The 26,577-nt window shown below is 36.3% G+C and overlaps 1 protein-coding gene across 2 annotated transcripts in view; it reads right to left on the reverse strand.

The window, feature by feature from the left end:
• Positions 1 to 26,577, reverse strand: part of LOC150105523 (late secretory pathway protein AVL9 homolog) — a 415,642-nt gene that overhangs the window by 191,513 nt on the left and 197,552 nt on the right. For both annotated transcript variants that reach the window (XM_090394870.1, XM_090394871.1), the window contains exon 8: positions 2,916 to 2,985. In XM_090394870.1, the coding sequence (XP_090250996.1) occupies positions 2,916 to 2,985 (70 nt within the window). The remainder of the gene's footprint in view (positions 1 to 2,915; positions 2,986 to 26,577) is intronic.

Below are 26,577 nucleotides of genomic sequence, written 5' to 3' on the forward strand. Positions count from 1 at the left end.
AAAGGATCTGAGAGGAAGTGTTCACTTGTTTGCTGATGATGCAAAGTTGGGTAGAGCAATTGTGAGTGCACAAGATGTCAAAATTTTACAGGATGATTTGGATAGTTTGGAGGACTGGGCTAGGAAAAATGGATGTCAATTTAATGTGGCAAAGTGTAAGGTTATGCACTTTGGGGTGAAAAGAATAGCAGCAGTATATCGCATTGGTGGAATCATACTCCAGGAGATTGATGAGGCCAGGGATTTGGGAGTGTTGGTGGATAGGGAGTTGAAGTTTAGGGGGCACATTGCAAAAGTAACTAAAACAGCTCACCAAATCACTTGGCTTCTGAAAAATACTTTAACATGCAGAGACGAACAAGTTGTTGTTCCTCTGTATCGAGCCTTAATAAGACCCCATCTGGACTTCAGTGCCCAGCTATGGGCACCAGGGTTTCTTCGTGATGGGGAGGAAGTGGAGAGGGTCCAGAGACGAGTGACCAAGATGATAGCAGGTCTGTGGAATGAACCTTATGAGAATAGGTTGAAGATTTGTGGGTTGCAGAAATTGGACGATAGGCGAAGGAGGGGTGATATGATTGAGACATTCAAATTACTGAAGGGTTTTTATAAGATTGATCCAGAAGATATTTTTGAAAATATGACTGGTGGTGGGAGGACTAGGGGCCATGCATGGAAGCTGGGCAAGAGCGTGGTTGACAAGGGTGTTAGATCTAGGTTCTTTACTTGGAGAGTGGTAAATGAGTGGAATAAGCTTCCAGAGTCTGTTGTGGGTGCTACGACCGTGAATGAGTTCAAGGCAAGGTATGATAGATACTGTGTGAATGTTGAATAGTTGTTCTTGACATGATGTTAGGGCCTCCCTCGATGAGTCTGTCGACTCCTTGGAGTTTCCCGGAACAATAATAATAATAATAATCGACCAGAAATGTTCAAGTCTTGTAGTGGCTGCACAACATAGTTCAAAAAGCCTGGACAGAAGAATGAATTCCAGATGATTGGAGTAGAGCTCTCATAGTACCCATATATAAAAAGGGAAATAAAACTGAATGTGAGAATTACAGAGGTATTTCCCTACTGAGTGTTCCTGGCAAGATCTATGCAAGTATACTTGAAAAACGGTTGAGAAGAATTGTGGAAGAAAAGCTTGGTGAAGAACAAGCTGGATTTAGGCCAAATAGAGGCTGTCAGGATCAGATCTTCACTTTACGACAAATAGTCGAGAAAGCATGGGAATATAACAAAGATCTGTATTTAAGTTTTGTCGATTTGGAAAAGGCATATGACAAGGTGCCACGAGAGAAGCTATTCAATACGCTGCAGTTATATGGTGTCAATGGGACATTATATCAAGCAATACTTAGTCTTTATTTGAGTTGTGAGTCAGCAGTTAGAATTGAAGGAAGTACAGGAAGATGGTTTAATGTTAAATCTGGTGTGAGACAAGGATGTACATTATCCCCTCTGTTATTCATTATCTATATGGATCACATTATGAAGGAAAGTGGTATTAAAATTGATATCAAAATTGGAGATGTTAATCTCAGCTCTTCATTTATGCAGATGGTGTTATACTTTTAAATAAATCCTGTACAAGTCTGCAAGATTCCCTGACTGAATTAAATAACTGTTGTAATAAATATGGTATGAAAATCAGCAATAGCAAGACAAAGAGAATGAAAATAGTCAGAAACATTAAAAAAATCAACTGCATCATGAATGGAGAACCTATATAACAATTGAAACATTTCAGCTACTTAGGCACAATTTTTAGTGAAGAAGGTAAATTAAATCTGGAAATAGACAACAGAATCAACAAAGCTAGTATGGCAGGAAGTCAACTGAATAAATTTATATGAAATAAAAGAGAAATTAGTCAAAACATTAAAGTAGCTGTATACAAGACAATGTTCAAACCAATTTTAACCCCCTTACTGGCCATTAGGATCAAATATGCATCCTCATACACTTCGTATCCATCATATATTTCAATGTAATATCAATGGTATTACAATTTTAATATGCACTTCGCATCCATGATAACTTGGACGTATATATATGTCTTGGACGATAGCGTGGTTAACTTATGGATCTGAGAGCTAGGTTAGAAATAAAACACTTGACCAAATACTAGAGACCACAGTTATAAGTGTCCTGGGAAAGATTAGGAATGTGAACAGATGGCATCAATAGCAATATCCTATTAAAAAAAAGGATATTAGGAAAGAATTAACATTGTTCGCATCCATAAGTGTGTTAGCAGAGCTAATATCAGGTGGTATGGTCACTTATTAAACCTGATAACAAAATTGGAGGTGTTAATCTCAGCTCTTTATGCAGATGATGTTATACTTTTACATAAGTCTTATGGGAGAGAAAAGATTAGCGAAACAAGTGTTCTCTGCCAGGTTGGCAGAAAAAAGACCCAGAGGAAGCCAAGATATAGGTGGATCGATACAGTAAAAAGTACCTTAGAAGATAAAAATATAAGATCTGATAATGTTGGAGTCTTGACAGATAACAGATTGATTTGGAGGAAAATTGTTGATAAGAAGTTAGTAATGATGTAAGTTCTTCACGTAGTACTATCATAATATCCTGAACACCCCTTGAGGGTACATGTCAGTAGTTTGATGATGATGAGAAATTATTTAATACTAAGATGTTTATGACAATCAAAATTATTTTACATAATCCTAGTTACTGTTTATACTAAGAATATTTTACACTCTTTTTCATAAAGTAATTATTACCATCCTTTTACTGGCATTACTCTAGATAACTTGATAATACACAGTCATACATTATCCAAAGGGAATAGTTGTTTTAATAATGTTCTACATCTACTAAGCTAGATATCAACATACATTACGATTAAAATAAATGTTCAATTGAATAGAACTAAATCAGCATACCAGGTAAAAGTGAACACAATGTCAAAACTGTAGAACACAGGTCTTTAACAGGAGATTTATAAAACAGTATCTGAAAAGTAAAATGAAAAAAATAAATATTAGACAGATTTATCAATTACACATTATGGAAAACAATCCAATGCTGAAATGGCATTATACAAATGTCGCACAAATTGCACATTTTTATAAATAACTTATTTCTCATACTGATAAGCATTTGATCACAAATAACAAAGAGAGGCTGATAAAATAACTTTTCCTTCGACAAATGTTATTTGCATTGAATGTAAATCTTGAATTGAATGTTGGCCATGTCAACTTTTGGGATTATTTTTATTATTATTATACCAGTATCTCCATGGAATCAAAAGGCTCATTGCTGGAGACCCAATATTTTCACACTAGCCATTATTTGTATATTTAGAGGAAAACCTTGCTTAATGCGAATTTGATATGCGGCGATTGAGTGAAATGATACTATTTTCAGCTATAAGCAAGTGATTAATCAGTTAACACGACCTTTTTATGTTATGCAAAATTTTTTGTCGCCAATCAGCAGTTGACTCAAAGTTATCATTGCAAGTGCACGTGAAAGCTCTGTTCTCTTGCTCAATCACTTTTCCTTCATTTTGCTTTAATTTAGATACCTATAAGGCTTTATTATATTCAACCCTGATATGGAAAAGATAAAGAAAGTGGCAATAATAAAAAGAGAAGAAAAGTAATTATGTTCAAGGAAAAGCTGCAAGTCATTAAGAGACAAGAAAGTAAAGCTAATAATACAATGATTGTGCAAGACCTGGGATACAGCAAATCTACAGTTCGGACTACATTAAATAAGAGCAAAGAATACAAAGAACAAGTAAAACTTGCTACTGCTTCTTTAAGCATGTAGATCACCTGAAATAGAAGCCATTTAATGATTGAGATGGAATGTATTATATCACTCTGGATTAAGGATTGTAAGCAAAAAAGAATACCTCTTAGTAGAAGGAATATTCGGGCAAATATTCCTTCATTGAAAGAGACCAAATTTCAAGAGAAATGTGAAAGCTTTACTGTGAGTTTAGGATAGTTTGACTAAAAAATCAAGCTGGACTGCATAACATAAGACTAACTAGGGAATCTGCTAGTGCTGATCAAGATTCTGTGGCCAAGTTTCCTAAAGGTAAAGTATAATTCAGGAGGGTTATTATGATGATCATAAAATATTCAACGTCGATGAAACTGGATCATCTCTGGATATTGGTCTCTTTTGGAAGCGTACGCCAACAAAAACTTTCCTAGCTAAAACTGAAGCATCTCAACCAGGATACAAAGTATCTAAAGATCATCTTACACTTTTATTAGGAGGCAATGCAGAAGTGACTGTAAATTCAAACCTATGTTAGTTTATTGTGTGCAAAATCCAAGATCATTAAGAGGATATACAACAAAAACTGCCAGTAATTTGGAAATCAAATAAGAAGGCTTGGGTGACCAAAACTCATTTTTGAGGAGTGGTTCAACTGGTATTTTTGTTTTTTGATTACAGACTACTGCAAGAAAAATAATCTTGCCTTTAAAGCCCTTTTGTTATTGGATAATGCTCCTGGTTATCCTAGGAGGCTTACTGATCTTAATGAAAATGTAAAGATTGTTTTTTTTGCCTCCAAATACAACTTCTTTTCTTCAGCCCATGGACCAAGGAGTTATACCATCATTTAAAGCATACTACCTTCATAGAATCTTTGTCCATGTCCTTGAAGCAATGAGTAAAGAGAATGTAATTTCTTTACCTGAGTTTTGGAAAAAATACGATATCAAGCAAGCAGTAGAAAATATTCATTTAGCATGGGAGGAAGTCAACACAGCAATATGAGAGCCATGTGGCAGAAGGTCTTATCTCACTGTGCAAATGATTTCCTTGGTTTTAATTACCCAGATGATAACATTATTGAAGAAATCAGTACAACTGGAAAAGAACTTGGATTTAATGAACTGGATAATGTAGATGTGAGAAACTTGCTCGATTCCCATTCAGGACAATTAAGAGAGAATGACCTCTTTCAACTAGAAGAACAGCGAACAGAATGTTATGACTAAGAAGCTAACTGCAAAAGAACTCGAGCTAGTTTTCAATCATATTGAGCATGCTAAGGAAATTTTGTTTGATGATGATCCTGATATGGAACGAAGCTTCGAAGTCTGCCGAAATCTTGATAAAGCAATCGCCAGCTTTCGCAAATTGCATGACAAGATGAAAAAGTCAAGCACTATTCAAACATCTTTACTTAATTTTTTTGTAAAAAAAGTAGCTCAATCAAATGTTTAGACATTAATTGCTTATTGCTTGTAATTTTGTTTTCTTCAAATTTGTGCTAATTGATGGATGAATTATAATTATTCCTATTGTTTATTGTATTCGCTTAATGTGATTTCACTTAGTGTGCATTAATTGATGGATAAATTAATTGCTTTAAGCAAGGCTTTCCTGTATATCAAAACCTTCCTTAAACTCATTCACTGACAAAGCAACTACCATCTTTGACAACACATTCCACCCATTCACCACACATTGTGGTATCCTGTCAAACGCCTTTGCCAGGTCCAGTAGTATCACCGTAAACCCATTTCCCTTATCCAGTTCAGCCGTCACCTTGTTATAAAACTTGAGCAAGTTACTGAAGCATGATCTACCCTTCACAAAGCCATGCTGTCCCCTGTACAGTATCTCGTTTTCATCAATCCATTCCTGTATTTTTCCCTTGACTACTTTCTCCAAGACCTTGACAACGACTCCTGATATGCTGATCAGTCGGTAATTTGCAACCGTAGTCTTGGATCCTCCTTTATGCAGTGAAACTATTTTCCCCTCTTTCCACACCTTCGGGACTAAACCAGGCCTGAGACTCAGATTAAACAACATGGTCAAGGGCACTGATAATTCTTTAGCCACTTCACGCAAAACCCGTGCCGGTATACCATCCAATCCCACAGCACATTAAGGTTCTGTAATAAACTAGTCACCTCCACTTCATTCATCACTATTCCCGTATAAACTAATGGTTCCTTCATTTTTTCAATGTCACCACCTGGATGATATGCTTTTGCAAAGTGCACGCTCAGTAACTCCACTATATCGACTGATTCAGTGACCTCCTTACCATCATCAGTCCTTAAAATCATTTTGCCGTGTACAGTTTTTTTCTTGCTTGCAGCATATTGAAAGAACTGTTTGGGATTCTCTTTTGCTTGCAAAGCTAGTTTCCTTTCATAATCCGCTTTTGCTTTTTTTACCACACTCGTTACCTTTCTGGCCTGCACTTTATACCGTTCATGTGCCTGCAGGTCACCCCCTTTCTTTAAATTCCCTCCACAGTTGTTTCTTTTTTTGCAGCTCAAGCTTAATGGTGTTATTCATCCATTTAACTCCTACTTGTTTTACTATTCGGACCCTAGGTATACAATCAGCCATAACCTCCTGTAAATGCTCCTTGACCACTTCCCATGCTCTATCGACGTCCAGCCCTTGCAGTTGTACATGCCATGGCACTGATCCAAGCAATCTCCTAAGCTTGTCATACTTGCCAGCACGGTAATTCCACATATACCCTGTCTTAATCGAAAATTCCACACCTTTAGCCACCTCCCAGGTCAAGACCTTATGATCACTCTCACCAATAGGTGGTAACATGGTCATATTCATTACAGTCAAATTCTCAGATCTATTACCAGGTCAAGCACTCTCACACCCCTAGTATTTTCAATTACATGCTGTCACAGATAGTTATCCCTTAATAATTGAATAAAATCCTTTTCCTTCCTCACATGTGTCCTCTCCTCCTTCCAATCAATGTTACCATAGTTGAAATTCCCCATAATAATTACCCTCCTTCCACTCGTTTCATCAATTTCCCTATGCATACTATCTCCACCATCTATTCCATCACCTGGTCTATAGCAGCACCCAACTGTATATTTTATTCTGCCAGTCTCAATCTCACACCAAATAGCCTCAAATGAGCTCCTTTCACTATCCTGCGATACAACTTCAATTCTCCTTGGCTGCAGTTCATCAGCTATCATCAATAATACCCCTCCCCCCATTTTATTCTCTCTGTCCCTCCTAAACACTATAACCTACACATTCTATCCCACTAACTATATCATCTTCCGTCAGCCATGTTTCACTAATGCCAATAACCTGTGGCCAGGAAGAGCCAATCAAGGCCAAAAATTCTTCCTTCTTGTTCCTAATACTCCTAGCATTAGTATACATGAAATGCAGTGATCCCTTAGTCCCACCCCTATATTGATGCGTTATTCTAAATGACCCATTCCCATTTTTTGTCCTTAGTACTGGCTCGGGTACATTATATACATTCTTACACTCATCTGTCTCACTGATGTCTGCATATCCATTTCCCCCTCCCCCTCCTTGGTAGTTCTAGTTTCCCTGGTTTTGCACATCCATTTTCACTTCATTCAGCAACACTCTTTCCAGTCTCCGCAAACCAAGTCCATTCAAATGCAGGCCATCCATCTTGTATAAGTCCTTTTGCCCTTCAAATTCATTCCACACGTCCACGAATTCCACACCACACCGTCTGCATAACCTACGCATAATGTCATTCGCGATTATGGCCCTCCTTCTAAACTCCTCTCTGTCATACCTCGGCAACAGACTAACCATTCTAACTCTGTCACTCTTTTCTTTTGCTACCTTTAACAATACTTTCAAATCCTCTCTCATAAAAAATTTATCACCTTTCAATTCATTCGTACCCGCCACAATTATTAATTCTTTCACCCTCTGCTTTTGCACTCTAATACTCTCACTTACATCCTTAAATTTCGCACCCGGTAAGTACGATTTAGTTACACTGCCATCTATCACCCCTCTTAATAACTAGTCACCATACAACACTCTTTCCTTCATTTCAGAAACTCTCTCATTCTTACACTTTTTTTTTACATTAGCCGAATCACTCTGGAAAGAGTTTTGCAGGTGCTCTAATTGCCGCTGCGCATTTTGTATCACTGCGTGCAACCTAGTGATCTCACTTCCTACAAATAATTCCTCATTATTTTTATCATTTAAATCATTTTCTCACTCAGTATGGTTGCTTTCACTCTTTCTTAGATCACCGCTCTCATTGCCATCTTGTACATCACAATTCTTTATCAAGAATTGCGATGTACAAGAAATTCTGGCAATTCTGGCTTTCTTCAACCATAACTATCTCACAACCTGACACATACTTCAACTCCTCACTTTGCTTACACTTTCTGCACATTCTCCCACCACTATCACTTTCAATCCAAATTCCAGCCTCATTCGGGAATGCATACATCCCACACACATCACATTGGACAAACTCTCTCACATTATAGTTTTTGAACAATGGCGTCGTATTTTTGGACGCCATTATCTTACGTCGCATTGGCGCCATATTCAAATCTATGAAACATAACGTTATTTACTAAATTAAATAACGGAATTCACACCAAAATCCCACAGACACAACAAGCTACCAAAATTAGGCAATATTACGTTATGACTTTAACCTATATTCTAATTTTTACTCAAAATTGTACTTAGCTTTCGGGAGCTCTCTGAAAACACGACCATCCGTCTGGCCCTCTAGCGGGCAATCCCCTATTAAATCACATTAAACTTAAATTAAATCACATTAAACCACAATTAAATCACATATTAAATCACATTAAACTGGCAACCATTTAACTTTGCCCATACTTCTAGTCTGTTATCCTGAAGGATTTTGACATTGCCTTCATTTACCATCTCCTCAAGTTTTGCATCATAAGCAAACAACTGAATATTTCCAATCAAATCATTTGCTACCTCATTGATGTACAAATTAAATAGGAGAGGACCAAATAATAAGCCCTATAGCACGACAAGTCACCTGCCATCTCCAGGCCTCAACTACTCCATAAACCATTCTTTGGTATCTATTCATCAGCCATCCCTAATCAAAATCACCACATCCATATGCCAATTTATGCAACAGAGTTCACTTCATGTGAAATTCTGTCAAATGCCTTTGAAAAATCCAGCAGAATCACTGAGTAGCCATTTCCTTCATTCAACTCCATTGTCACTAAGGCAAGACCTATCCTTCACAAACCTTCTTATAAAATATCTTATGATTTGATTATATAAAGAAACCTGTGGAGAATTTATGACTAAATAAACACATGTAAAACCACAGTAATAGGTTTTTTTTAATATGTAAATATAATACGTAAAGTGTCTTAGGGCATCGTGAGTACAGTTGAGAACAATACTAGGAATAACATACAGATAGGGTGCATGAATACAATGGAATCCAAATGCATGCAGCAGTGCTTTCTACCATAAAAAAAAAAAAAAAAAAAAAAAAAAAAAAACCATCAGATTATTTAGATTGAATTAAAATTGAATTATTTTACACAATTTTGTATGACAATTTCCCATACTTTAGGAATAGCAAGAACATCATTGCAGTTAAGATTGGGGTAGTTTAGGGTCTGTGAAGTAGGGCTTCAGCACTTTCTTTATATAAACGTTCATGTTTGTATGAAGATCTGTGTAGAAGTTTGGTCTTTTCCCAGTGGATCCTATGGTTTGGGTTTTCAACTCCATGTTGGGAGAGGCCAGATTTCTGTGGCTTGATGGGATGTGATCTTGATGTTCAGAGATGCGTTTAAGAACAGATCTGTCTGCCCAAAGTACGACAGTTTACAGGAGCATGGTACCTCGTACACGGCAGGTAGTAACAGAGGTGGGAGTTTGTCTTTAGGCAAAGGTAACAAGTTGTAGATCTGGTTGATGGGTTTGTAGGTTGCAGCAAGATTGTATTTTTTCATAATTTTTGAAAGTCGCTCTGAGATGCCTTTGACATAAGGTATGGGAATCCTATGGGCTTGTTCTTATCTAGGTTAATGTGTGGAGAAGTGGCTGATGATTTTTTGAGTAGTTTTAGGATTGCATCCATTTAGAATGGCTGTGTTTTTGATTATTTCCGATTCTTGTTTTAGAGATTCCTCAGAGGAGCAAAATCTGTGCACTCTGGTCACCAGTGATTTGATGATGCCAAATTTTTGAGAAGGATGATGAGCAGAAGAGTTGTGGATGTAGCAACCTGAAAAGGTCGGCTTTCAATAGACAGAAGTGGAGATAGAACCGTCTTCTTTTATTTGGATGTGTAAATCCAGGAAAGAGATACCCTATGGAGATTCTTTTTCTAACGTAAATTTAATGCGGGGGATGAAGAAGGTTTATGTTATCTAGAAACAGATGTAGTTCTTGTTCGGAATGGCCCCAGACTGCAAAGACGTCATCGACATAACGTAGCCAGATGTTTGGTTTGGGTTGAAATGCAAAATTTTTTCCTCAAGATCTTCTATGAACAGGTCTGCCAAGTTAGGTGATAAAGGGGATCCCCCATAGCTGTTCCCTCCTCTTGCTCGTAGATTTTTTTCTTTCCAAGCGAAATAACCGGAGGTAATTGTATATTTGAGTAGTTCAACAATATCAGATGGAAATTTTTGAGTTAACAGGTCCACTGTTTCCTTATGGGGGATATTAGTGAAGAGGGAGAAAATGTCGAAGCTAATTATCATGTCAGTTTCCAACAGTTGAGTGTCTTTTATTTGGCATGAAACTCTGTGTAATTTTTAATTGATGAGGCTGAGTGGCCAATGTGGGGACAGAGAAGGTTAGATAAGAATTTTGCTAACTTGAAAGTCGAGCTATTAATAGAATCAACGACGGATCTGAGTGGGACAGTGTTCTTGTGAAGTTTGGGTAAACAGTATATTCTAGGAGGTCTAGCGTGGTGCGTCTTGAGTTTTTTTACAGTTTCTTCATCTAAAGAAGTTGTTTCATCAAGTAGCTTGTTCAGTTTCTTGAGCTGTCTTTTTGTGGGATCATAATCAAGTTTTTTTTTTTTTTTATAAGTATTTTGATTTCAGAGTAGTAAATTCATTTTCTGGTCATATGACTGCGTATCAAGAACCACAGTGGTATTTCCCTTGTCGGCTCTGGTGATGATTATGTTTTTTTATGTTTTAAGGCGGTAAGAGCTTTCAATTCTTATGGTGGAATATTTAAGTCTGAAGGTGGCATAAAAAATTATTTTTGCTATTTCAAAACGAAGTTTGTTGACTTCAATACTGGAGAGGTGGCCAATGTTTCTTTCGATGTTGTGTATAAAATCTAGATATGGAAAGCATTTTGGAGGAATGGTAAACTTATGACCTCTTGCTAGAACATTTAATTCATCTTCTGTTAGAGGACAGTTAGATAAGTTAACCACCCATTTTTCAGACAGTATTTTATTACAAAATCCATTGGTATTTTTCTTAGATCGCTTTGACAAATTGAGGTATTTTTTATGTAGGTCAGTGTTACTTTTATCAAAAGCTTTGGTCCCCGAATTTTTTGAAACACTAATAATCACTTGTAGCAACTTTTGATTTAACGTGTTTGACAATTCTGCTTCTAATTCTACAATTTTTAAATTATTTGTTGCCAATTCGTGTTTAGAAACTCGTAGCTGATTAAGCAGAAGTGAATGGCTTACTTTCTGATAGATTTTTTGAGCACCTGGTGATTTAATAACTTCCTTTAGTTTAGCGACCATTGGAATGAGTTTATCGCGTCTGCACTTTTTTTTAAAAAAGAGATTCAGGCATGTAACTTACCCTGTTTCAGTTGAAGTTTGCCTAGTAAGTCCGTTTTCTGTGCTGTCTGTTCCCCGTGAAGGAATAAGACTTGATTATATAAAGAAACCTGTGGAGAATTCATGACTAAATAAACGCACGTAAAACCACAGTAATAGGTTTTTTTTAATATGTAAATATTTCGACCTAAGCGTCTTAGGACATTGTCAGTACAGTTGAGAACAACACTAGGAATAACATACAGATAGGGCGCATGAACACAATGGAATCCAAATGTGTGCAGCAGCGCTTTCTAGCATTTATTTATTTATTTATTTTTTTTACACTAGCAAGCGCTGCTGCACGTACTTGGATTCGATTGTATTCATGCGCCCTATCTGTATGTTATTCCTAGTATTATTCTCAACTGTACTGATGATGTCCTAAGACACTTAGGTCGAAATATTTACATATTAAAAAACCTATTATTGTGGTTTTACATGTATTTATTTAGTCAAAGTATCTTATGCTGCTTCTTATAAAGTATCATATTCCTATCCACCTATTCCTGAATTCTATCTTTTACCAATTTTCCCAATATCTTAACTGCCACTCCAGAGATACTGACTGGCCTATAATTTGCTACTAAAATTATAGGCGAATCAGTCGATTTGCAGACACAATCGCACTACTCCATGATGCAAAAGCTTCTACCTGCTGCATTTCCACCCTGGGCCAGATCACTTCATGTTAAGCAAACTGGTGGCTCCAAGCTCCCTCTAAATCATCATACTGACACTGTGCTTAGTGCTGGCATAAAGATAGGATCATCAAGAAACATGAGACCATTCCTCAAAATATCCATCAGTCCAAGGCTTCATGTAGCTGTTGAAACGTAATATTTATCACACAGCTACATCATTTTAAGTAAGTTTATTAATTCTGAAAGTATTACATGCTGTTATGTTTAATATATTATGTTATCACAGAACATTAAATTACTGTAGAAGATATGTACTTTTTTTTTATTAATAACATGTATAATTTCATATTAAACGATGCCTACTTTTTTTATTTCTGTATGATTGTCTAAACCAATGTTATTACACTGTGGTATATGTAAATTGTTATATATTTACTGTGAACAATGTAAAAACCCAATTATGAAACAGTATTAGACTATTATACCACTATCAAGAAGGAGTTTAAGGCTGGAAGAGACAACATTGGATTTGAATTATATATAATGATAGGGATGCTTAACCCATTAACTGCTACGGTCGAGTTAACTCGACCGCGGAAAAAATGGCGACCTTGCTACGATCGAGTTAACTCGATTTGAACTTTCAATGTGTAATACTGATTTAAGTTAGTTTGTGAAAGCATTTGAATTGAGCAGGCTTATAGTGCCATCTCTTAGGATTAGAAGGAACAAATTTTCAAGCTAACCCTTTAACTGCTGAGAATGTATTATTACGGGCTTGGAAATACACGTCTGCTTTGCTGAGCCCATATATGTATGGTTGGCATGCCTTCCATATTTAGACAATTTTTAGCATGGAAAGAATCGCCATAAGATATTCAAACTTCGCAGATAGGTTCCTCCATCTATTGCCAGCAAATTCGAAAAAACCCTGCTACCTCCCATATGGAGGTAGCAGGGTTTTTCTCCCAGAAACTTGGATTTTTCAGCCCACATACAGACAAATCAGCCTTTCAGAACAGCAATTTACAGATAAAAAATACTGGTTGTGGTGGAGGGCGGTAGATGGCGTTAATGTGGATGATTGGTAGTAGAGGTTCGGGTGGAGACTGAGAGTTGTACAGTAGGTGCCCTCCTGCGATGAGTCTTCAAACTCCTTGGAGGTGTCACGAAAAATAATAATAATAATATGCAGCACGATGCATAAACCACGTGACTGCAGAGATTTCCGGGATGTCACAATATGGTGTCTACCAGTAAATATCCGTGTTATCTTACTAATGATCAAATTGATAAATTGTTAACAACAAATGAATCGGGAGAAGAATTGTCCGAGTTAAGTGAATTGTGTACTTCAGATGAAGAAGATCCTGGTGATTCTACATAAATTAGTGTGAATTTGCATAATCAAGTGGACACCCCTTGATTATGCAAATTTTATAAAACACTATTATTGCCATTTTTGTGAGTGAACAAGTGTATATCAAGAATGTATGATGCTGTCCGGACTTATTACTTCAGTAAGAATTTTAATTGATTTTATTTATAAATTTTTGCAAAATTAATTCAGCACATGAGACAATGTCAGTTGAATATAAAATCAGCAGTTAAAGGTCAAAGCTGTAGAACAGGTAGGAAACTTCTACATAGCATTTTAAGAAATGCAGAGAAATGACCAGGGCTTCTGACCTAATGTCCAATTCTCACCTTCTCGTGGTGCACCCTGTTAAGTATCTACCTGGATACTGAATGAAATAGGATGGGCTGGGACAATTTGAGATTTAATCAATCAAATTGTATTCTTATTGGCTTAAACCACAATATAAGATGATGATACAACTTGACAATATCATGCCAGCTGCAGCACTTCCCAGTTAAACAAGATTTCAGTTATTTTTGTCAGGGGACCCGAGATAACAGCACAAAGTCAGCTGCTGGAACACATCCCAACTCAACATCAGCAGAGTTCAAGACAGGTACTAACAATGTAAGAAGTATCAAAGGAAAAGAAATGGAACTAGCAGAAAAATTGAATCATTACCAGATCAACATAATACATGTGACTGAAACACAGAAGAAAAAACAGGTGAGATCTTTCTAAGCAAATACAAAATGTTATATTCAAGGAATAACAATCAGGGAAAAGAAGTAGCTATAATATTCAACACTAAATACGAGGAGAATCTTCTTGAATGGCAGGTATTATCAATGACAGTAATGTGGACAAATATCAGATTGAGGAACTGGACAATGAGACTTATTTGCACACAAAAGGTTCTACTAAAGAAGAAATGCAGGACTTTTTTTTGAGACATTAGAGAAGGCAGCTAACACAATAAAAAATGAAAAGTTGGTCCTTGTTGGAGATCTAAGTAGCAGAGTAGGAAATGATTATAATAAATTTAGCTTAATCCTTTATCCAAGTGTGAGCAAACAAAGTTTGCGCCTGAAAGTATCTTCAGGACTGGGGTAAGGTGGTACAACACCAGGGCAACTCATTGCAAAGGTGGAGCAAGCTACCAACACTCCTATCTCAGTATCTCCTATAATGCAAAACGCATCTCCTTGTGGATATGTCTAATGTTATGCATTAAGGGAAGGGCCACTACCCAGACTAGTTTCGACCTTTATTGAGGTCTCTTCAGTGGGAGCCAGGCCCAAGTTGAGATACCAGACAGACGCTTTAGCAGGGTCATCTCTACCTATAGGCGTTGCCAAATGGTGTGACACCCTTTTTTAATAAATTACTCTGGATTTAGAGAAAGATGTTGAAAGTTTGTTTTTCACTTGGTTAGAGTATAATAAATTTAGTTTAATCCTTTATACAAGTGTGAGCAAACAAAGTTTGCACCTGAAAGTATCTTCAGGACACAAACTTTGTTTGCTCACACTTGGATAAAGGATTAAACTAAATTTATTATACTCTAACCAAGTGAAAAATAAACTTTCAACAAATAGGAAATGATTACCAGGCATAAAAATAGAAAAGCCCAAAGCTAATAATGGTAAGTGCTTGCTGGATTTCTATTAAGGACATGAACTAGTTATTACTAACATCATGTTCCTACACAAAGATGTGCAAAAGTTCACGTGGAGAGAAGACAAAAGAAATAAGAAAAGCCCCACTGACTATGTTATTGTTGGTAACAATATCTTCATGCTGGTCAGTGATAATAGAAAGGTATGTAGAGGATTTTAAATAGGAAGTGATCACTATTAATTTTGAGCAGTATAAAATTGAATTTCATATTGAAAAGAAAAGTGTGCAAAAGAAAGTTTTAAAATGAATCAAAGTTGAGCAGCTTTCAGAGATGAACTGTAGACTAAAACACACAAACATCATTGAAAAAAAATAAATAAAAAATAAATTGTTTGAAAACAAGATCCAAACCTTGGAAATTCAGCAGCAAACTCTGAAGAAAGCATCGATTAACTCAGTCAGACAAGCATATGGTGAAGTTTCTGTAAAGAGAGAAAAATCAGAACTCCATGGTGGACTCAGGAAGTTAAAGAGGCAGTCAAGGAAAAGAAGAAAGCATATCAAAAGTTCCTGGCAAGTAAGTGAGCTTGTGCTCTTAGAGAATACAGAGAAAAATGTAAGAAAGCAAAGCAATGACTAAAACTAGCTAATCAGAGGTCATGGGAAGACTTTAGTAAGAACATAAAATATTAGGAAGGTGGAAAAATATTCTGGAGGCTATTGAGAAAGCTTAGAAATGGAGGAAAGAGTACTGTAAAAGGAATCAGAAATGATAAAAGCGAAATGAAAACTGAAGATAAAGATATTCTAGATATCGTGAATGATTACTTTGAAAGATTAAAATTTGATGTTTTAAGTTAATTTTGAGTTAACAGCTACGTATTCACCTATTAACAAATTATATTCCCATTTTCCTTCTCCTAAAGACAAACGCTCAACTATATCGCTTCCTGGAGTTTATCAAATTCCCTGCAACTGTGATCTCTCCTATTTTGGACAAACTGGACGTTCTCTTGAAAAAAGAATCCAAGAACATCAATCCTCTATTCACCACAACAAACCTGAAAAATCTGGATTGGCTCAGCACGGGATTGAAACTAACCACAACATCCTTTGATCAAAAACTCGCCTCTTACATAGATCCAGTTATAAATTTGAACGTTTATTCAAAAAAAGCATAGAGGCCTTACTCCATCGTCCTAACCTGAATCGGAATGACTGTATATCTATATCAAAAATCTGGGAAAGTCTAATCAGGATAACTCATTAATTCATATTAATTTTATGTTATTTAATATTATTAATTAATATCTTTATTTCAATCATGTCTCTGCTTAAAAATATTCCCTTTAATACTTAGTGATATAACATCATGCAGCTTGTTCTATTTTTAAATGATCTATTGTTATTATTCCACCTTGTATTTTTTTTTTTTTTAAACTGTTCTTGTTGTGCCACTAAAGATGGTCTGCTATTTCCAGACTGAAATATTTGGTTAATTAAATATCTTTCTTGTGTTTACGTGCATATATTACTTTGAAAGGATGTTAAATGAAACAAGTACTGTCAGCAAAGTGGCAGGAATACAGTCAGGAATTCATATCCATGCTTGAAGTAGATAAGCTGAATGAACTGAATGTCCCTATTGAATGTTCCTGGAAAGATTTATATGAGTATACTTGAGAAATCACTAGGAAAAATTGTAGACGGGAAGCTGGATTCAGGCGAAATAGAGATTGTCTGCATCAGACTTTCACTTTAAGAAAAACAGCTGAGAGAGATCTTGGGAATATAACAAGAATTTGTATTTAAATTTTGTAGATGTGGAAAAGTCATATGACAAGTTGCTCAGAGAAACACTCTTCAAAATGCTATAGCTATATGGTGTAAATAGGGCATTATATCCAGCAATGAATAGTCTCTATTTAATCTGTGAATTAGCAGTTAGAAATGAAGGGGATACAGTAAGATGGTTTGATGTTAAATCAGGTGAGTGACAAGGGCGCACATTATGTTCACTGTTATTCGTTATCTATACAGATCACATTATGAAGAAAATGATAGTAAATCTTATATTAAAATCTATGATGTTAATCTTAGTTCTTTACATTATGCAGATGATGTTAGATTTCTGAATAAATCCAGTACACGTCTGCAACATTCCCTGTCTAAACTGAACAATCATTGTATGAGGGTGGTCTGAAAAGTTCTCGGCCTCGCCCACAGATGGCAACACTATCAGCAAGATTTTTTTTTTTTTGAGGTTGGTATATCTGTCATAAGCATCCATGTGAAATTGCAAGTCATTCTATCAAGTAGTTTGTTTCATATAGCTGTCTGAAACAAAAATGTTATCTGTATCCCTTGAAATGAATAAAATTGAGTATCGTGCAGTTCTAAAATTCTTTGTAAAAGAAGGTTTAATGTCAAAAGAAATTCATTCGAAGTTCATAAAAATTTATAGGGACTCTTCTCCTTTGTTTTCGACAATTAAGAAATGGGCTGCCGAGTATCAACCTTGAAAATGATCCATGTGAAGGACATCCAAAAAGTGTAACACCAGAAATCATTGATCAAGTGCACGATATGGTATTGGATGACCAACGAGTCAAAGAAAGTGAAATGGCTGAGACTATAGGCATTTCAAAAGAACGTGTAGGATATATTTTGCATGAAGAATTGCAAATGAAAAAGCTTTGCGCAAGATTGGTGCCACGCTTGCTCACAGCAGATCAAAAACGCACTCGCATGAAAATCTCTGAACAGTGCTTGGAGCGTTTTAACAAGAATAAAATTGATTTTGTGCGTCGATTTATTACTATGGATGAGACTTGGATTCACTATTATACACCAGAATCTAAACATCAGTGAAAATAGTGGACAGAAACCAGTTGTTCAACGCCAAAGAAGACAGTGGATCAAAGTCGATTCCATCAGCAGGAAAGGTCATGGCATTGATGTTTTTTGATGTTAAAGGCATTTTGCTTATTACTAATCTTGAAAAGGGTAAAACAATAACCAGGGAATATTATTCCAATCTTTTAACCAGACTAGACAAAAAATTTCATGAGAAAAGACCCTGTTTGCAGAAGAAAAAAATCATCTTTCATCAGGACAATGCACCTGCCCACAAAGGTGTTTTGGCAATGGGAAAATAATGGATCTGCACTATAAGTGTTGGAACATCCATCCTATTCCCCAGATTTGGCTTCTCTCTGACTTGTATCTCTTCCCAAAACTAAAACTCTTCCTTGCTGGTCAGCATTTTTCTTCAAATCAAGAGTTGATTGCAGCTGTAGAGGGGTATTTTGCAGATCTTACTGCGAACCACTACAAGGATGGGATAATGGCACTGGAGCATTGCTGAAATAAATCTCTTCCTAAGTCTTAAGGGAGATTATGTTGAAAAATGAAAATAATTTTGAAATTATAAATTCGTTTTTTTATTGTTACGCCAAGAACTTTTCAGAACACCCTTGTAATAAATCTGGTGTGAAAATCACCAATAGAAAGACAAAAGACAATGAAAATAGGCAGAAAGAATGAAAACATCTGTAACCTGAATGGTGAACCTATAGAACAAATAAAACATTTCAGCTATTTAGGCACAATTTTTAGTGAATAGGGAAAATTAAATATGGAAATAGACAACAGAATTAGTAAAGCTGGTATAGTAGGCAGTCAACTAAATAAATTTATATGGAATTAGAAAGAAATTAATCGAAACACTAAACAGATGATAAAGGTGACATGAAAACTGAAGATAAGGATATTCTATAGGTCTTGAGTAATCATGTTGAAAACCTGTTAAATGAAACAAGCAACATTAGAAGGAAATATTCCAGAAGGATGAAAAGATACAAAGCAGTACATATCAATTCTTGATTCAGAAAAAAAAATATCAAAAGCTTGAAATGTGGAAAAGCATCAAGAGTAAACATATTTGCCCAAAAATGCTCATATATGGAATTATAACAGTTTTGCTTCTGATCATTCACTCTGAATTATGCAGTGTGGCATAATTCAGAGGGACTATCAGAAGGTCAAATTCTAGACGATTAGTATACCACAATACCCGTCCATAAAAAGAGGAATAAGGCCGAATGTGAGTGAGAATTACAGAGTAATTTCTCTAAAGTACGAATTTCAAAAATCTTACCTGTTTTGAGTAATATTTATGTAAGGGTACTTGAAAAGGTGGGCTGAGAAAAATTGTGGAAGAGAAACTTGGAGAAGAACAAGCTGCTTTGAGGACAAATACAGGTTATAAAGATCAATTCAAGATCACTTTATGATAAATAGCTGTACTTTTTTTTTATGGAAAATACAATGCAAACTGATATATTAGCTGAAATAATTGAATTAATATGGTATGCCCAAAAGTAATTGGAATAAGAGGGGAAGTGCTGTTAATGATTGCAAAGGTATTATGTCTGCAAAGTGTGAAAGTTGATAATGCATGCACAGATTTTGAACCTGTGTGGTGTGAAGTTGAAATAAACAGGTTAGTATATCTGATAGGATGTTGTTATAGGGAATGCAGAGAATACTGATTGTGAAATGTTTAGGCAAATTAGTTGGGATTTGTAAATATGTGGAGTGAATTTGAAGGGAAGTTGGAGTGGTATAAAGCTGATGGATTACATCTGAATGGGTTTGGTATTGGGCATTTAGAAAGGTTTTTGTTTTCTGAGGAGGCACAGAGTCAAGAAGTTAATGTAATAAATGATCAGAGTCTACCTGTGAAGCAGGACACACAAATCAACAGATATGAGGTTGAGATGTGGTTGAGGCAGCACAAGATGATGCAATGCATAAAGGTGAGGATGAGAAAGGTAGGAATGGAAATCAGTCAGGAGCAGTGAAACGTGAGTGGTCAGACCGAAGAGAGAGGTGTGGTATAACAGCTAGAATAGAGAATGTTGGTGCTGGTAGACTGGCCTCAAATACACAGCGATTGTTATGTTTATACAAAAATGTAAGGAGTATTTGAAACAAGAGAGCTAAGTTTGTTGCATTGATTGAGACGGCATGCCCAAAATAATTGGAATAAGCAAAACTTGATTGTCTGAGGAAGATGTGATGTTGGGAATAGAACTAAAAAGATATACAATTTTCTGGAAGGATAGAATGTGAAAAGAGAAGAGAGGGAGTGCTGTTAATGATTGCAGAGGAATTGTGTCTGCAAAGTGTGGAAGTTGATTGTGCATGCAGAGATTTTGAATCTGTGTGGTGTGAAGTTGAAATAAACAGGTTAGTATATCTGATAGGATGCTGTTATAGGCCAGGGGTTGCAGAGAATACCAATTGTGAAATGTTTAGGCAAATTAGTTGGGCATGTAAAAAGAAGGTAATCCTGATGGGAGACTTTAATTACAGGAATATAGACTGGAAGGAGGAGATAATGCATGGGAACAAGGAGAGTGAGTTTATGGAATTTCTGTGAGATAAGTATCGTAAGCAGCATGTGACTGAACTAGAGGCTTTAATGTTTTGGATTTGGTGATAACCTTGTTTGGGAAGTGATAAAACAAGAAAACGTCAAAAATGGATACATGAGGAAGTATAAAGCAGGTGATGATAGGAAGCTCTGTAGTCAGTTAGCATCAATATGTTGGGTAGATGAGCTGAGCTGAGCAGAAAACATGTTGACAATGCATGGCAACTCACAAGGCAGCATCTGACAAAACCAATGTATGACTGCATACCAACGGTCAAGCGAGTAAATAGAGTAGGAGTGAAATGGATGAACAGTGAAATTAAGCAAGCTCTGTGCTGGAAAAGAAAATGTTATGGAGGAGATACAAGGCAGTTGGCAGTGATCGGACCCATAGAGAGTATAAAGTGCAGGCTAGAAAGGTGATGAGCATGGTAAAGAAAGAAAAGATGCAGTATGAGAGGAGATTGGCTGGTCAGGCCAAAGTTAACTCAAGGGAATTTTTCCACTACATGGCAAGCAAGAGGAAGAATAATTATAGCAGATTAACATTGGTGGATAGTCATGGCAGCAGACTAACAGCTGCAAAGGATATAGTGGAATTATTGAACGAGCACTTTATCAGCATATATCATATCGGTGTAAATGATGCGATGGAATATACAGAAGACAGGCAAATATTAGGAGAATTGCAAGTGAAAGAAACAGGTGTATCAGATGTTGGCTGGGTTAGATGCGAATAGTGCTGTGGTAATGGATGACATATCACTATGTATTCTTAAGGAATGTGCACCACAGTTGGCTATGCCCCTGATCTGGTTATTTAATGAGTCTTGCAGTGGGTAGGGTTCCTAAAGAGTGGAAAGAAGGCAAAATAGTACGATTCCACAAGCATGGTTCTAAGACAAAAGTCTCCAACTATAGGCCAGTCTGTAAACTGCAGTTGTGGTCAAGGTGTTGGAGAGATTGGTAAGGAATAGAATACAGGATTGGGTTGATGGTCAGAATGGATAGGTCCTATTTTAGTAATTTACTTGCATTTTATAATAAGGTGACAAGTGTGTTGGATAAGGGAAATCATATACAGTGATATTCTTAGACTTTGCAAAAGAGTTTGACAGATATTTGATAGATAGAGATAAGTTGGTGTACATGCCACAGAGGATGGGAATAGATAGTATATTAGTTTAGATGGATCAGAGATTGGCTCTCTGAACAATACCAGCAGGTTGTGTATGATGGAGCAGTCTCGAAAAAGGAGGGTAACCAGTAGCGTGCCCTAGGGTTCTGTTCTTGAGCCACTGCTGTTTAACTTGTTTGTAAATGATATATCATGTGGATGACTGAGGATCTTCAGTTATTTGCTGATGATGCAAAGTTAGGAAGAATTATAATTAGCACTGCTGATGTTAATTCCCTTCAGAAAGATTTTAATAGACTTTTACTTGGACAAAAGAGTGGAGTTGTAGTTTTAATATCAATAAGTGCAAGGTGTTGCATTTTGGAGTGCAGAAATATAAGGCTGTATACTATATCGATGGTGCTGTACTGCAGGAAGTGAATGAGATTACAGATTTGGGAGTGATGGTTGACAGCAGACTGAGGTTTGGAGGGCATATTGCTAGGAATGCAAAAGCTGTGCATTGTATTGCTGCTATGATAAGAAGTACTACTCGAACATATAAGGATAAAGAAGTCGTTGTGCCACTGTATAAGGTCTGACCAGCCTTATACGGTGACCATGTTTTCAATGTGATGTGGAGACATTGGAGAGGGTCCAGAGACAAGTGACTAAGACAATATCAGAACTTTGGAATGCTGGCTATGGAGAGAGTTGAAGAGATTGTGGATTACAGAGTTTGGTGGATAGGAGGAAAAGAGGTGATATGATAGAGACATTTAAGTTAGTGAGAAAATTTTATCAGATTAATCCAGAGGAGATTATAAAAAGAGTAGAGGGTGAGAGGGAGAAGAACCAGAGGTCATTCCTGGAAGTTATGTAAAAGGGTGGCAAAGAGGGGGGGGGGGGGGGTAAATTATTTACATGGAGAATTGTCAGTGAATGGAATGCATTACCAGAATCTGTTGTTAATGTAAAGAGTGTTACGGATTTTAAGATTCTATATGATAAATGTTGTCAGTTGAAGGAACCTCCCATGATAAGTCTGCCGACTCCATAAAGGGTGTAATAATAATAATAATATTTCAGCAAAGTTAAATTGCCATCATCAGATAACAAAATATAAGATTATGTGCACATAGGCATTACACTACATAATGAAGCTGAGCCATGTCAACTGAGAGTAGGCCTAAACAGCACCCCCCCCCCCAGTGTGTGTGTGTGGGGGGGGGGTGCTGTTTAGGCCTACTCTCAGTTGTGGGCTAAATTGGGCAGAAGTACAGAGGATGAGTGAGAGCTTTCCAAATTTGGAGCAGTTTCATGCAACCAAATTTATTGAGGTTAGGATAGTTTCTTAAGGCAGAAGCAGACTCAAGGAAAAGTCTTTCTTATTTATATTTACTGCTGTGGAGTAGAGTGGACTATGTCCAGCATATTCTATTGCAGATGTCAAAGCATAGTCAGCAAGTTACTAGCAGCTGTAGTGGTGGGAATGGATATAGTCCTTATGTTCAGCTATTCTGATGTTGGCTCTCCTGCCTGTTTAGCCATTGTAGGATACTTTAGAACTACATGGGACCTAGTAAACACCTGGCAGGTCTAGGAACTATTGATGGTCTTTGGTGGAGCAGATAAGGGATGCTGATTTTTTATATGGTCTATAAGTTGTTGAAAGGTTGTATTTTTTTAAGATTATCATTCATTTTTCAGGTGTGTCTTGAATATATATGGAATAGTGATAGCTTTGATGTAGCCTCCAAAAAACACATAGTTTCATGAGCTTCAATATGGCTGTAGTATGATTCTGTAAATGCCAAGTAAGTGGAACACTGCTTTCAAAAAATCTCTCTAATAAAGGAAGCAGAAGAAACCATACAAACCTGTCGGAGAGTGGTGGGAGAAATGTAATAAGTGAGAAAAGATGTAATGGTTAATCCTAATTTCTTTCATCCAACTAATTAAAAATATTCAAGAAATTTATTAAAGGATCTCTGATGTACTTCTGTGGTCCACTAACACAAAAGAACAATATCCAAATCAAGACCACAATAAAATTACACTCCCATGCATGTTTCAGTGAATTTGTTTTGCATCTTCACAGATACAGTAAATAGAAATAAATAAATAAAAATAACAAAATCTCGATTCTATGGACAGCAGTATAAAATGCATTCAGTATAAATGCTGTTGAGATCAGCGGTTCTCGTCAAGATTGAATAAAACATAGTCACTGTTATTTAGCACACAAGTCAGAATAACAGTTTTAATTTAAATGAAAATGAATTACTCGGTGTTTCATCTTTCATATTAAGGTCATCATCACTAATGAATTAACTAAATGATTAAATCACACAAAGAAAAGAAAAAAAAATTAAGCTTTAAATTATGACTACCACTGAACACATGGGAAATAGATAACTACATGAAGGAGAAAATGAAAACAAACAAGGGAACAACAAAACCACACACCACAACCAATAAAGTGCAGAGTCTGCAAGGTATAACTACATGTAAAGACACACATACACACAAAAACAAACAAACAAATTATATCTCTCTAAATTATATTATTATTAACATTGCTACACTCTCAGCAGAGTCATCATGAGAGGATCAAATCACTAAACTGACAACATATTTATCATTGAACCTTAAAATATTGAACACTCCTTGAATTCACAACATATTCTGACATGTTCCATTCAACCAAAATTTTCCATCAGAAAGAAAACTAGATAATGAAATCTGAGCATAATAATGCAAGTGGTCTGACCAGTGCTTTATATAGTGGCACAACCATATCCTTATTTCTCCATGTCAGTATACTTCTGATCACAGCAGCAATGTGATATGCAATGCATCAGCTAAATTTCAGTCTACTGTCAACCATCACTTCCAGATTCCAATTTTATCCACTTCCTGAAGCATAGTTCCATCAATAATCAACCCCATTCATTTGTCAATGCTTTAAAGTCAATGTAAATCTTCCTGAAGGGAATCAACACCAACAATGCTCCTTATAATTCTCCCCAACCATGCATCAGCAAACAACCAGTCAATCCACATAAAATATTAACAAATAAGTTAAACAGCAGGGGGGGGGCACAAAAACAGAGTCCTAGGATACACCATTTTGAGAACACTGCTTCATGACACACTACTTGCTGGTATCGTTCAAAAAGCCAATTTCTGATTCATCTGCAGCTTGTACACACTAACCTATCAAGTTCTTCTGCTAAGTCCAAGAATATCACTGTGTGAATCTACCTTAGCCGACATATTTGTTACCTTATTACAAAATGCAAGTAATTGCTAAAACAAGACCGCTTTACAAATATCATATTCTGTATTCTATTTTTAGCCAATTGTAATTAACAACTTCTGTTCTAGAACCATGCTTGTGGTGCAATTTTGCCTTTTTTCCCACCCTTTAGAATCTTTTCCACTGCAAGATTTTCATTAAATAACCGATTAAGGGCATAAGCAACTATTCTGCACATTCCTTAAAAATATGTGGTGATATATCATCCATTCCTACAGCGTTATTAACACCTAACCCAATCAATACCTGATACACTTTTGATTATTTCATTTCTAATTGTACTAATACTTACTGTCCTACATGTTGCAGAATCATTTACACCAGTATGATATACACTGATGAAGCTCCATTACATCCTTCAATAGTCACTCTGCTTCCATAACTATCCACCAGTATCAAACTGCCATATTCATAGTAAAACTAGCATATTATAAACTTTTACAGAGTCTTTTTACAGATTGGGTTTAGAAACAGAATTTATTATTATTATTATTAAAAGAACCTCCTGGGAGTTAGAGACTCATCAAGGAAGGCAACATATAATCTGCACCAGCTGTCAATACTTTCTTGAATTCATTCACACCACTTGCCTACAATGGTAATTGCAACATCCACTGGCAATCCATTCCAATCATGCAGCACTCTATGAGAGAAAAATCTAGCTCTCATGCATTCATTCTCAATTTTCCAAGGATGTCTTCCTGTCCTTTCTCCAACCTCCATAAAATGAAGAATTCCATCTACTGATATAATGTTTGCTAGCGTCTGCAGTCTACAAATTCTCGATCTGTCTTCATATCAGTATTTCACAGGCCTGATATAAATTTTAATCCTCTCCTTTGCTTTCTCTCTCTTTCCACTATATCAGAATCTTCATGGAAACCAAACCTGCACACAATAGTCCAAGTGAAGTTTTATCAAGGCCTTGTAAAGAAGTAAAATTACTTCATCTACATGTCAACATTCGTTTTAGCATTCCAATTATTCTCTGAATTGTGTTTGCAATCTATACGATATGACCATTGAACTTCAACTTCCTATGTACTAAAACTCCCTGATTCCTAGGATAATTAGTTGCTTCTAGCATAATCCCACCAATATAATATAACAATGGATATCTTATTGCAGCAATGTGGATGCTGCTGCATTTGCTAACATTGAACTCTCAGCCATTTTCACATGCCCACTAATTCCAGCCTATTCGAATCATTCTGCAAGTACTGCATATTAGCTGCATTCCTGACTACTCTGCCTTACTTTGCATCATCAGCAAATAGCTGTATATTACATGTCAAATCCTTCCCAATGTCATATGAATACAGATTGGAAACAATGGAGGCAAGGAATATGATCCTTGAGGCACACCAATGGTTATCTTGAATCTTGCCGATTCACCCCCACCCCATATACCACTTTTTGATATCCATCAGTTAGCCATCCTCTTATTC

Source organism: Typopeltis vanoorti, chromosome 6, assembly GCF_054136105.1.
Source record: "Typopeltis vanoorti isolate ZY-2024b chromosome 6, IOZ_Tvanoo_1.0, whole genome shotgun sequence".
NCBI classification, from domain to species: Eukaryota; Metazoa; Arthropoda; class Arachnida; order Uropygi; family Thelyphonidae; genus Typopeltis; species Typopeltis vanoorti.